At 40.3% G+C, this 14,174-nt stretch overlaps 1 protein-coding gene across 1 annotated transcript in view; it reads left to right on the forward strand.

Moving 5' to 3' along the window:
* The window catches only part of cacna1ia (calcium voltage-gated channel subunit alpha1 Ia), a 107,746-nt gene that overhangs the window by 42,035 nt on the left and 51,537 nt on the right, over positions 1–14,174 (forward strand). Inside the window, exons 4-6 of the mRNA XM_035655735.1 lie at positions 3,943–4,040; positions 8,233–8,392; positions 13,786–14,134. Of these exons, the coding sequence (XP_035511628.1) occupies positions 3,943–4,040; positions 8,233–8,392; positions 13,786–14,134 (607 nt within the window). The remainder of the gene's footprint in view (positions 1–3,942; positions 4,041–8,232; positions 8,393–13,785; positions 14,135–14,174) is intronic.

Consider the following 14,174-nt stretch of genomic DNA (forward strand, 5'->3'; position numbering starts at 1 on the left):
ACGTATGCGGTTACGTCATACCAAGGGCTGAGGGTGTGAACGAGGGGAAGTGGAACTACTAATGAAACGCAGCCACTGTCTATGAAGCTTTACAATGCACACCTGTAACCATGGTAACTGTACACAGTAAAGATGGCAACTACTGTACTGTAGGTTAAAGCGTGTGACAAAAATCAGACAAAAACTAAGATTACTAAGATACATTTTCATCAAAAGACTCAATCAGGTGCCAAAATAAACACTGACAGACATGCAGATACACACACACACACACACTGTTTGCCGTACAGTTGTGCAATTAGGCCTGGGATCCATAGTAGCTCTCCCTGTATAGAGCTCAACATGTTGTATATTGATTGGTCTGTGAGTAGAGAACAGACCAGAGGCCATGTTAAAGTAAGTGTGGGTGTCTGTGCGTGTGTGTGTGAGAGAGGAAGAGAGAGAGAGAGAGATGGATAGGGAGAGTGGCTGGTATAATAGCAGACAAAGACAGGTAGAGCAACAGACTTACCAGGGTAGGTGGAGGGACATTCATCTTCATTTGAAAATCCCCACTGGAAGCTCATAGTTTGTGTGTGTGTGTGTGTTTGTTGCACAGAATTACACACAGAGATTACAGTCTGCCAGTTTATGCCTTTTTAGTTTGTTTAATCTGTGTGTGTGTGTGTGTGTATGTATATGCATTTGTGTGAACGCTTCGGTCTTCGTTTTCCTCTTGGCAGCATCCATTAGATTAGCGTCTAGGCTAATTGCAGAGGGCATTGCCAAACTTGCCAGGCCAAATCACAGCCGACAGCCTGCTATGAGCTCTGTGTCTGTTACCCACGGGCACCACCTCGCTCTCTCGCCCTCCTCCTCCCTCTCTCTTTTCTTTCTTTTTTCACATGCTTGGATGAACATCCTCCCTTGTCATCCCCACTACAGACCCCATACAGACCAGGCATTCGTCCAGACATTCTCCATAAGTGCTTCCTTAAGTCTTTTTTATTTTGTATACTGTGAGTTTTATTTTGACCTAATCCAATTTACTGAGACTTATTTTTCCCAGCCTGTTTGGTATCTGAAATATCACAGCATGACCCTTTCTACAAGAAGTCGGTCTTACCTTCCATATTATTCTAATGTATGCCTAAGATAGGTTAAAATGAAAAACAGGTCAAAGAAATGGTAAAAGACTTCCTCACCCTGAGCAAAATTGACTGGTGTTTCTATTTATCAAGCATATTAAGGAGCTGTACGTTGACTTAGCCTGGTGGATACACACCTGGTGCATCTTTTCAGATATGTATGCAAAGTAACAACGACCTGATTACATTTTGTGAATTGTGTGCCCTTCTAGCCTTCAGTAGCTTAGCTGTAATACAAAATTAAACAGAAAAAAACTATTTGGCAATGCAGCTGTAGTTCACAATTTTCACGACTTTCTTGGACATTCTCACAGCCAAAAATGTTTTTTTTTAACTGTCAAAAGGAAGAATGTTGTTTTTTTGTGTAAACGATGAAGAATTACTTCCTTGACGGTCAAATCACTACAGATTTTGCTTGTCTAAATTCAAGACTCAAGACTAATTTTCCTCTGAACTGTTCCCACTACATCTACCATAGGTTTCCCCTGAAGCGCTGCATTTCATATCGATACAGACACACACACACACACACACACACACACACTAGAACACACTAGTCACATAAAAGCATGAATGAGATGAAGGCATCATGAACAAAAAAAGGAATGTGAAAAATAGAGAACAATCATAAAAAGGACGCTTCCGGCAGTCCACTAATTACCCTCCCAAACACAGCGGCCTGATTGATGTGCACAGGAAGAGACACTTCTATAGAGCGCACACAAACACACACGCACACACGCACACACACACAGTGCGCATGCACACACTTACAAAGACACACATGGCTAAGGACCCACACACATGCAGGCACATCTGTGATCTTCCCTTCTCTCTTTCACTTTATTTACTGTCCTCGAGATGCAGTTGGATTGCTAACAAACAACAACAAATTTGCTTATCCGTGCAATTGTTTATACTTTTGTGGGTGTCATCTATCTAGAAGTTTATTACTCACCCTTTAACCTAATCAAGCAACGTTAAAAATAATCCAGTTTTTGTGCTCTTGAGCTCACTGAAGGGGATGTATGTTTTAATTGGTTTAAAACTCCCTTTTGACATTTTAGCCCTTGGTTCCGTCCCTCAGCAGCCTACATCAGATCATTACAGCTACCACAAATACTATAATGTTTGAGGCAGGTTGTAATAACACCAATATGTCCAGCCGGAAAGCCTGGCCCAAAAACAACTGCTGTGCTCTTCTCTATACTGTGACATTTCCATCAAGCTGCTGTGTGGCATTTCTGTACTTTCGACTAGGCCGGGTGAAGAAAATTGGTCTGCGTTGTGCCTCTACATCTTCAAAAAGATGTACTCTTAGTGTGAGGCTCATGAGCTTTACGGTAAGAACAAAATAATTAGACTCTTCAAAAAGCATTTCACCTAAAAGTGTGATCTAGTTCCCTCAAATCTGCAAATTTGGTTTTAGATATTTCACTACTATAAAAATGAATAAATTGTTAGTTAATAGGGCAACTGCCTGTCAGCTGTACAGCAGTTCAAAGCCTTGCTACAAATAGTAATCCTTCTTAATTGTGAGCTGGGTTGATACTCTGTTGATGACTGTGTGCTGTGTTGAAGGGCAAATGGAAAGTGCTTGCCTGTGGGATTTATAAAATATCACATTATTGTAAATGACATGGCTCATGACAAGTCTCCCTTTCACACGTGCACTGCAACTTATCTAAACATTACCCGAAGGAGCTGTATGTGAGCAAATGTCCGAATCAATTGGACCAGACATTAAACAGACTATACCCTGTCAGCTCGCAAACAACAAACAAAGTCTGTGTAATGTCAGATTAAGCCTATGTGATTGATTTTTTTTTCCTTTTTACCACTGTGTGCTTTTTGCATCATGTCCCGTCTCCTGTATGCTCTACTCAGGCGCCATCCCTTGCCTAAACCAAACAAGCATTTCCGGTTGGTGTGACACAGACAATCTCTTGACATAGTCCGGACTTCATATGAGAAAACAGCTCTTGTCAGAGACAGAGCTTGGCTTGATTTGTCAGAGCCAGTGGATGTGCTTAGGGGGATATTAGCTTGTGTTGGTGCTGCTGCGTTTGGTATCATGCTGCCCCAACACTTTTGTAGCCCCAGGCACATCAATGCTGTGCACAGACACGCTTAACTACAGTATTACATATTGTACAGCATTTGCACACATTTCCGCTCTTGTTTAAAACACAAACACTGTAAAACTGATTCACCCACTTGAACTATCTCTGTGTTGATGATAACAGTCATGTAGTATCAGTGTGGTACATTCAAACATATACACTCTTCTTTCACACACACATACACACATGGCAAACCGTGGCCATTCTCCTGTGAAAGTGGTTTGGGTTTGGGGGCACAAACAGCTTAGCCATGCTGTGGAAATGACTTGCTAACAGATGCCAGGCTCTGACTGAGCCACAACATCCTGCAGGCAACACTTAGAATAGAACGAATCCCTCTTTTCCCGCTCTCTCTTTTCTCTTCTTCACCTCCCTTTCATGTCATTCTCCCCTTTTGATGCTTTGTCACTTTATCCCCCCACCACTTTCTCTGGAGTGTTGCAACGGTCTTTGCATTACATTCCCCATATTGTAGAGGCTCAAACAGCTCTGGGAGGGGACAGGGGACACTAGATCAAAGAATGATCACTGATGTTGAATCAAGAGCAGGGACCTCTGGTCCAGCTCGAGCCATGGTAATCCTTTTTTGTCATATTTTGAGCCAGAAGCTCAGAGGTAACTACAGAAAGGTTAAATTGTCTTTCTTACTGTGTTTTGTCTGTCTTTACTTCTCTCTCTGTCTGTTTATCCAGGATGGTAGAGTACTCACTGGACCTGCAGAACATCAACCTGTCGGCCATTCGGACAGTACGGGTCCTTCGCCCCCTCAAAGCCATCAACAGAGTGCCAAGTGAGAACATTTTAAGTTTGTGTGTGTGTGTGTGTGTGTGTGTGTGTGTGTGTACATGTGCGTATATTTGTTTGTGCAAAAATGTGTGAAGTGAGCTTTCATGTGATTGTGTGTGTCAACCCACATAAAGTGTAAATGCATCTGCATGAAAATTCATGTATATGTTTTACATCTTTGGCTTTTTTGTGCATCCGCATGCCACCTGTTCCCCATGGGGATCATTAAACATTCATCTTATGCTTAATCACACAGCCAGCTCAGGGCCTGAGTCACAGCTTTATCAGATTTACAAACCATGCATTAATGTTGCTTCACTGATCAGTCCGTGACCATAACCCTGTTCCTCTCATCTAAAACTCAGTTTGTGGCCAAACTTTTTAACTCCTATTGATTTCTTTGTCCTGCTGCCCTAACAGGCAGCTCTTAATCATTGTAAGCACCAATTAGCCAGCCCGAGCTAGGTTCAGACTGGTCTCATTATCACTTAGTTCGAGCACTTTAGCAGTTAGCCAGGCATTAGCAGCTAATGCTAATAGGAGGAAGTTTTAAGTTGTCAAAAATCTTTTTATTCATTGTTTTGTTAATAAATGTGAGTCATTTTTGGTTAGTATCAGAAAAAGGCATGCCTTAGGTGCTTATAAAAAAGCAATTTCAGACTATTTCTTAGATGTAAATGACCAATGTTTGGACACACACTTTGTTTTGAACTCGTCAGAGTGACTGAACAGAACACTTGGGTTCAGTTTTTATCAAGTGGCCCAGAATTCACCGGCAAAAAATCTTGGCAAAGATTTTTAAACTTAGGAACTTTTCCTCAATATCTTAGCCACTGAGAGAGACTTTAAGATATTCCACTTTTAAATAATCATGAAATGCCTTTGCAGCAGATGGAGCTGATTGCATGAAAGCTCTGTTGCCTAATTCAGTTTGGACCTTGGGGACAGATACTGTAGGAAAAGGAAACCTTTCTAGTGACTGTGAACAGAAAGTTTTACATGTGAGTGAGAGAGATGAGCAGATAGCACAGTGTGTTATCTCTACAAGCCGACATCTAAAGCTTTTCTATCTCTTTTTTTCAACAGATTATTTAACCTTTTCAGCTTATATATCCTCCTGTTTTGCTTCTCTGCTGTTTTCAGCAGACCTCTGAGACAGATACATGAACACAAATCCAAAATTATAGCCTTCTCTCTACTTAGAGCAAATTCTTACCTATTTTTGCTCGCTATGTAAGTGTCCAATCATGGTAGATTCTTCGTATTTAGTGTAATTATCTGAAAAAGCAGCCCGTCTTCTGTTGATTTAAATTTTCCACACATTCCGAAGGACAAGTTACCTCTCAGGTGGAGCCATCAACAAGGAACCTACTCAGCCCAATATTTCAGACAGACACAGCAGCAGTCCTCAGAAAATATGGACGTTAACTGCATTACGCTTCAAGTGGTTTGATTAGAAGATATTGTGTGCAGCCAAGTGCACATAGTATTTCAGGGACAAGTGTACAGATTGTAAACAAATCTGCTTCTCTAGAGATGATTATTTATCATAGCATGAATCTCCAGATACATGGGTTTGTTAGCATATGCAACATTAATGTAACAGCTGCATGCTTGTGTGCATGTGTCATAGATGTGTGTGCATGAGCCTTAGTTTCTCCTGTTCATATTTGTTCATACTCTAGTTGTCTGTATGTGTGATGTGTGCATACTGTTATTGTTTACGTTGTCATCAGTAAGCTAAGTATGTGGCAGCCTGATTTCAGCCCCTATCCGTGACCCCATTAGAGGTGAGGAAACATGGGGCTAAAGCTATTTGTTCCTTATTTTGTTGGATTGGTACTTTGCCCACAGATACACAGGGAGCATGAGCACATCCTGACCCCTTCACACACCTCAATTTGTAACCCTCCAACAAAATGCCAGATAATAGTCCTGTGTTGTGTGTGTGTGTGTGTGTGTGTGTGTGTGTGTACTGCTGTGTTAGACTTCTTTTTTGATGAAATTGGTGTGAGATAGAGGGAGTGCTAGACAGAATAGAAGTAGGGAAGGCAACAAAGACTTGAGAAACTTGTCTTAGGAGGAAGAGAAGAGAAGAGAAGAGAGATAACTCCCCTGGTCTTAAGTGAATAGCACAGGCACATAGTTGCAAATGTGTTTCCATTGTAGCACAAGGGGAGGCATCCATCTTTATCTGGGAACAGCAGGAGCTGGCAAACTGGTACGGTCACCAGGAGGGGAGAGAGATGGAGGCAGGTATAGTAGGAGAGAAAGAATGAGAAAAAGACTGATTTGTGTGATACCATACCATTTCTTTTCTGTTACTTTTGTTTGGTTTCCTTTTATTGAATATTTCGTTTTGTTTGCATGTTTCTTTTACTCTTTCATTCTGTCCTGCTTTCTATTTTATTTTGGCACTCCCTATTTCTCAGGGTACCCTCGGGCCGCGTCTCATTCTCGTCCTCTCTCTCCCCCTCCATCCGTCTCTCTCTCTCTCTTCACCCAATTAGGCCTAATGGAACAGTGGCCTAATGACAAGGACCCTGGGGAACAAACACATTTAGACTCGCCTCCAGCCACCACCAGAGACACATACGCACCAGCAACGCTACTGCTCTCCATTTAATATCAGTTGACGAGACAAATTAGCCACAGGAGAGAGAAAAATTAGCCAGAGGAGAAAGACAGGTGCATACTCACCTAAAGAATTCTTTCTTCTGCGCTCTGGAGATAAAATTTTCATGAATCCCAAAATTTCGCTTTCATACCTTCATTAATTTTCTAATCCAAAATAGACAAATGAATGCCACATCAATCTGTAATTCACAATTTGTTTCTCTACAGACAGCTTGGCCAAAGTCGGGACTGAACTTCTCTTCAATAAAATACACTATTACAAAAGTTTGACAAAAGATTCATTTAGCTATATGTGAACTATTAAAAATCAATTTATTCTACACATAAAGATACACACTGTATGTTGACTTAATGAATGAACCTCTAAATGTGAGCGCACACATATTTAATCTAGATGCAGTAAAAAACAATAGGGAGTGTTAGCATTGATTAGCATCTGTGGAATAGGGAGAACATTTTAATGCATGAACTACAGGTATTTGCATTCTTGTAAATATTGCCTACATGTGAATATCATCATCATCAACTTCATCACTCTCTCTCTCTGTCTTCCTCTTCTTCTGGTCTCCTCTCAGCGTCTCTCCTGTCATTCAGTCTGTAGGCAGTTTAGATGCACTGTTGTGTTTATGACACATTAACCCACTGTTGAGCTGTTATTCACGAAGCCCAGTATGCCACTGAAAAACACAAACACACACACACACATCAGATTAGTAGAGACATACACACATATAGTCACACTCATAGTAACACAAACACACACACACACACACACCTCTCAGGTGTCTGTACGGAGTTGCTGTGATCAGTGGGCATTACCTCTCTCTCTCTTTTTAGTCCAATCAGCTGTCATTAACTTCCACTGATCACATCTCAATATGTCGTCACTGCAGGAATGGTGAGGTCATCATTATGTGACAGGGGACATGCTTCTATTTCTGCAATTAGATTTATCTAATCATGAAGAAGACCTCATGTGGCCTGATTAGTTACACTTCTTTGTTCATGGGGTAGACTGTAGTCAGTATTTGTGCTTTCAATTTGCTGTCATGAGCAGAATTTGAACTGCTGTTGTGGATGTCTCACACAAATGCCACAAAATGTAGGGAATGCTTTACAACATTGTCAATTACATTTTTTATCAACATAATGAGAAAATGTATTGTATGAACGAATCTGGAAATCATAAAACAATTCACTGGCAAAATGTTTCATCTTATCTGCAACTAAAGCCTGACTGACAAGTTATAGGGTTATGTTAAGGTTCATCTCAATGTGGTTAAGATTGAATGAACAAGTATTCATAAGATAAAATAAATTGCCATAATCTGTCACTGGCACTGAATAACTTTCAAACAGAGAAGATTATTAGACATTAGAATTCATTTTACTTTACTGCAGGTTTAGTGTGAATAAAAATGCTACTTGCAGCACCGTTTAAGTCTACATACCGAAAAGAAGTTGTGCTATGACGCAATGTAGATTCAAATGTTTTATTTCCTCATCAATGGTATAAGCCTGTGATAATTAATTACTGATTGACCTGCTGTAACACACAGGTATGCGTATCCTGGTGAACCTGCTGCTCGACACTCTACCCATGCTAGGCAACGTGCTGCTGCTCTGCTTCTTCGTCTTCTTTATCTTCGGCATCATCGGTGTACAGCTGTGGGCGGGGCTACTGAGGAATCGCTGCTACCTCGAGGAGAACTTTACTCTGTGAGTTAAACACTGTAGATCAGTGCGTACAGTGTGTGTGTGTTTACAGTGGGTTTGTGTTCTGCTAGTGGGTTTGAAAGCTATGATTGATAATCTCACTTGTATGCTTCCCATTATTCTTCGTTATATACTGAAAATGAAGAGCCTTATTACAGTAATAAAACTATTATAATTATATATTATAAAGTGTCCAATTAGTGCTGTTTGTACATGAGCATACAATCTTGTCATACCTGATAATTTCTTCTTCCACATGGATTTCATCTAAGATTATAGTACATACTGTATGTTCTGTATATTACATACATTAGCATAACTCTGTCTTCCAGCATTTCTTCCTAGTCCTCTTTCCTCATCTCTCTCTCAAGCTTCAAAGCAAGCAGTAACTGTGCAGTTTTCCCCAGTTTGCAACTAGGAACGTGATTAGATTCCAGCTGCATGCCTCCATATTCATGACCCTACATGACAGCATCACCTACTGTGTCTGTGTGTGAGTGACATTCAGCAGTATTCAGGAGTGTTTGATTTCACGGCACTCTCTCAGTTACCTGTTTTATGCCAGCATCAGCCGGCTTGAAGACACATGCCCCTGATGTGTGTGTTCTAATATGTTTATAATAATGTATACTACTCTGCGTCTGCACACTGTCTCTGGTTATGCTGACACAGCGTACACTAATGACAGATCTTATAGCCAAATGAAAGGGGACACAGCTCCGCCAGCTAGCAAAGTCCTGCCTGCTTTGTCCTCGCCTTAAAGTTGAGAGGCGACATTTACCGCAACAACCTCTACAGTAATCACTTCATGAGGTTACTTTAACCAATGTGTTCTACATTTATCTTCACTGGGCTAAAGGGCGATGTAGTGATTAGCCGGCCCAACTGAGGACTCCACTTTGACTTTCCTACATGGGTTAAAGCAAAAAGACAAAACCTTGATATTAAAGTACAATGTTTTAGTATAGCTTTAGTGAACATGTTTCCTTACAGTAGCAGTGATTTCACATTGAGCGGTTGTTTATTATTTAACCAAAGTATTATTTTTGCCCATTATTTTACAGCATTGTATTATTCAGGTTTGTCAGGGTGCTTGTGTTGCTTAATTAGAAAGGTTGTTGTGAGTTAGCACTTGAGGACTATTATGCTAAGTAAAGGGCTAACATTAGCTCTCTGAGAGGTTATAATAGAGTGAGCTAAGTGTTGCAGTCAAGTGCAGCATTCACTTTGCCATTTTACACCCTCCCTCTATTGATCTCTACCTTTCTGTTTTCATGCCTTATGCCTTAAGACTCATTCTTGCCTTTATGCTTTTTTCTTGTATTTTTCTTATCGAGGCTCCAATTAGCCTGCCTTTTCTTTCTTTCCTTCTCTGCCTTTTTAACTATACTGTATGTGGCCCCTTTTATGTTACATCCATTCCTTGTTTATTAATGCAAGCTAAAAAAAATAATACATACAGAGCTTGGGCAATTTGGTGGGAAGACAAATTGACTCCTCTAAGCTGCCCCATTACAAATCATATTATGCACTAATGGCCACAAAGAGCAGGTCAACAGCACTTCAAAAGACATGTTATTGTAAAGGAAAGTTTGTTCAATGCACTTCCAAAGAAAGATCAGAATGTTGGTCTCTGTTTCTCATCCTTAGTCGTCCTTACTGGATTTATTTTTATATGGTGTCTTCTTTCCTTGCCATGCTTTTCAAACCAATCTCTCCTTTCCAAATGTCCCAGAGTCTCTCACTTAATACGATTGCTGGAAATTGTCTCTTTTCTCTGCTACTCTATAGCCTTGATCCTTCCCTCCGTCTCACTCTCCACTGGCAGGTGTGTTCTCAGTGTGATGCCAGGTTTTCCTGTGCCATGCTGTGCAATGCCAGTTCACCAACAGGGGGGCAACTTCCTTCATTCATGCTTCACTACTCTGACAGGGGCTCACTCTCTTACTGGTTTTTCCTTTTCTTTTTCTTGTTCTGCCTTCAAGTCTTTAGTCTTTTTTGAAGTCACCATTAGTAAATCACCAATTTGAATGCCACTGACAACCTTTCATGACATTATTTTATGTTTATCTCTATTGTCAATCCCTTGGTTTGCATAAACTCTACTGAGTCTCAGTGCATACCTGCAAACTAATTTGAGCGACCAAATCAATGCATGGTTTCTAAGTTACTCTCAGTAGAAAGTGGTATAGCCTGATATGGCCACTGCATGTGTGTTGTGTGTGGTTTGCAGTTGAGCTAAAAGGAGAAATTCTCCTCCTGTGAATGTCAGCGGTATCTATCCTGCTACTGACTGGGGGTGACCGGGGAGGATCATGAATTTGGTCAAGGAATTGGAGAGAAAAGGAAGGAATGGGAAAGGGAAAGGAGGAGAGAAACAAGACATAAACATAAAGACATAAATTATAAAAAAGAAGAGATAAACACAGGAGCATAAAGAGTGATTAAAAGAGCTCATGTGTTAAATGCTTGATATGCTCACGTAAACTTCTGCTTGAGGTATATGTGAGCATATGAGGGGTGGGTGCAACTCTGGTTGTGCAGGTTACATACGATTTGCCTTCAGTCAGCCTTTTCCTGACAAGTCTCTCCTCATGCAGAAAAAAGAAAATGAAAGAGGAGACTGATACGTACAAAGAAACAGGAATAAAATGTGAGGAAAAAGCCCAATAGAGAGACAACAAAAGGAGGGCTGAAGTGACAGAGACAGTGCAATGAGTAAATACTGTAGGTCGAGTGACCCTGAATGTGTGTGTTCAGTAATGGGCCTGCTGATGGAGAGGGTCTATTTTTGTCTTCCCGGGCCCAGACCTTGGTATGAGCATCCACACCCTGCCCTCATTTACTCCACAGTCATGTCAGATCACACACACACACACACACACACACACACACCTAATAGGCCCCACTGACTGGCTCAGCAGTGTCTTCTTTTCCATTTCACAAGACCCCTCTCATTGTTTTCCCTAAACTTTGCATTGGTTTCCTGCCATTTGTTTTCTCTTAATAATATTTTTCTTCAGCTCATTTCAGCAGCAGTTTTCTGTCGACCTACCATTTGCATTTTTTTCTTTGCACTTCCAATCTTTAAATGAACATGTCCTTATTTTTTTCAAGAAAGGCATGCTTTGAATGCTTTACTTTTTCTCCTTCTGTTTATTGGTATGTGTAATGAAACATATATAGATACGTATTTACATTATTAATAACTGTAACACTGACTTACCATTTACATAAATCAACAGATACCCTAAAATAAACCCCAGTTCCCAGGTGGACTTAAAGTGAAAGACAGACTCTTTGGCATTCTTCCATATCAGAAATATCTAAATATCTCAGGAAATGATGAGGTGCTTTAGATCACTTCAATCACTTAGATTCAGAATTTAGTGATGTGTGTGTGAGTGTGTGTGTGATCAAGTTACGTAGGAATCAGCCAAAGACACTACTCTGTCACTCATGAGGGGTACTCACGTGGAGTGAAACAACCGTTTCACTCCACGTGAACACTTAAGGTGTGTGTATGTGTGTAACAGGTGTCAATGCATGATAGTGTGATCTGTTTTTCTGCTGATTTCATACTAAGGCACACACACACACACACACACACACACAATCTCACATACACTTTCCACATGACTTAGTTTATATGATTAAACAATCTGTTGCCTGGTGGTGAACATACTCATCTCCAACGATGTGCTTGTCAAGCTTAATATGTTAGCTTAATAAATACCATTTTAAATTGTTTGCCTTTATCTTTGACTACAAATTATACAACTGCTTTGGTATCAGAACATCCCAAAAAGATCCAGATACATTAATAGAACGGCCTAATTTCTCTCAGAATAGGAACACAACGATCGGATCACACAGGCTTGTGGGGTAAAGGATTAGATGTAACAGAGTTACGTAATCAGGATACAAAAAAGGTAACCGTAATCCGTTAAAATGTTGGTTTCCCCATTTCCTTCTTTAAGGTTACATTGTTCTGTTGTTTTATAGAATACTTAAAAGTCATCTTTTTGATATTTCTTTTCTTCTTCCTTTCTTTATTTAACAAGATTATCAAGTTATGGTACTTGATTATTGTGATTGTGGTAGATTGCATTTTTAAAGTAATTCTCTCAACCCGGGAATTACATTAGATATTGTTTCCATTACAAGACATGTCAACATGTTCATTTGATGTCTTATTATCTTTACATGTCACAGTTGCATGTGTTCAGCAGGATAATCAGTGCAGCAGCACATAGCTGTCCCTGTTTCAAATGGCAGACCTCACACTCAATTTACTTTACTTCTTTCTGCTTTGTCGAGACCAGAGCAATTAAGCAAGTCAAGTTTTTTATTTATTTATTTTACTGTGTTGATGAAGCACGGTAGTACGGTTGCAAAAGAACGCATTTCTTTATGTCTTGTTTGAGTAGTTCAGAGAGAACATTGAAGGCAAATGTTTACATTTATGTCAAATGGTGCAAAATAAATAAAACAAAAAAATAAAAATATCACAGGTGTTGCAAAGTTAAAAATTGATTGTGATTCTCTGGTTCACCAACTAACAAATTTTAATAGACTAGTTTAAAAACTCAGAAGAACAAAGTCTGCTGAAAAACTTTTGGTGGTCCACCTATCTTTCTCCTCCAAACTGATAAATAAAGGTTTATTATGTAATTAAATGTGACATCTTAGGTGCTGCTTGATTTCTCCTCAAGCCACTCATTTTCCTGACCAAGGCATGACCCCACCCTTGCTTACCGCACCTGTCAGCATGCCTTTGGTTTGATGCACTAGCTTTAGGCGATGTTTCGCTAGTTCACTACTGGGTCAGGTATTTATCTCACACATGCTGTATATATCACTTACAGCTCCATACTGATCCATTAATAGTCTAGTTAGGTCAACAGCTTTTGGATCTCCTTCTTTGTGTGTGTGTTTTTGTATTTTTAACTGGAAAGGAGAAAATGGTTAAAAGAGACAGGAGCATGTAAAAGAATGAAAAGGTGTGAAAAAAAAGTTGGTGAGTATATGCATGTGTACTGTATGTATATATACTGAAAACTGTAAGGTGATAATGTACTGTGTGTATGTGAGAGTGAGAAAGGAAGAGAGAGAGCATATTCATGCGGGATCATTTGCATTTCTTAATTCACTCACTTGCCTTCAATGATGCATTTATCCCACAGGCTTGGTTGAGTACTTCCAGGGATTTACTTCAGTGACTACACTATATAACGTCTCTCATATATAATTTCCCCCTCTTGCTCCCTCTTGACTCGCCTTCTTTCACTGAAATTGTCATGAAAGTCCTCAAATGAAGTAGTGAAACAGGATGAATATCTATATGTTACACAGATTTTATTCCATAACCAACTCTTATCTTCTCCCTATCCCAGCTCTTCAGGTATGACCCTACCTCCTCCGTACTACCAGCCAGAGGAGGATGATGAACGTCCCTTTATCTGCTCCCTGGCATCTGATAATGGTATCATGTCATGTTCTGATGTGCCGGCGAGGCGTGAAGGAGGACGCACATGCTGCTTGGACAAGGAGGATGCGCTCCACAGACAGGCTTTGGGCCTGAGTCCTGAGCCACTGACCAACGGTAGTGGTCCTGGCGAAGCAATGGGTCTGTGCATCAACTGGAACCAGTATTATACTCGATGCCACACAGGAAATAGTAACCCCCACAAAGGTGCCATCAACTTTGACAACATTGTCTACGCCTGGATCGTAATCTTTCAGGTATGTTCCGTGTTAGTTTGAAGGCTGGTGAGGTAACGGT

This window comes from Morone saxatilis, unplaced genomic scaffold, assembly GCF_004916995.1.
Source record: "Morone saxatilis isolate NCDOM2014 unplaced genomic scaffold, NCSU_SB_2.0 Contig14, whole genome shotgun sequence".
Lineage (NCBI taxonomy): Eukaryota > Metazoa > Chordata > Actinopteri > Moronidae > Morone > Morone saxatilis.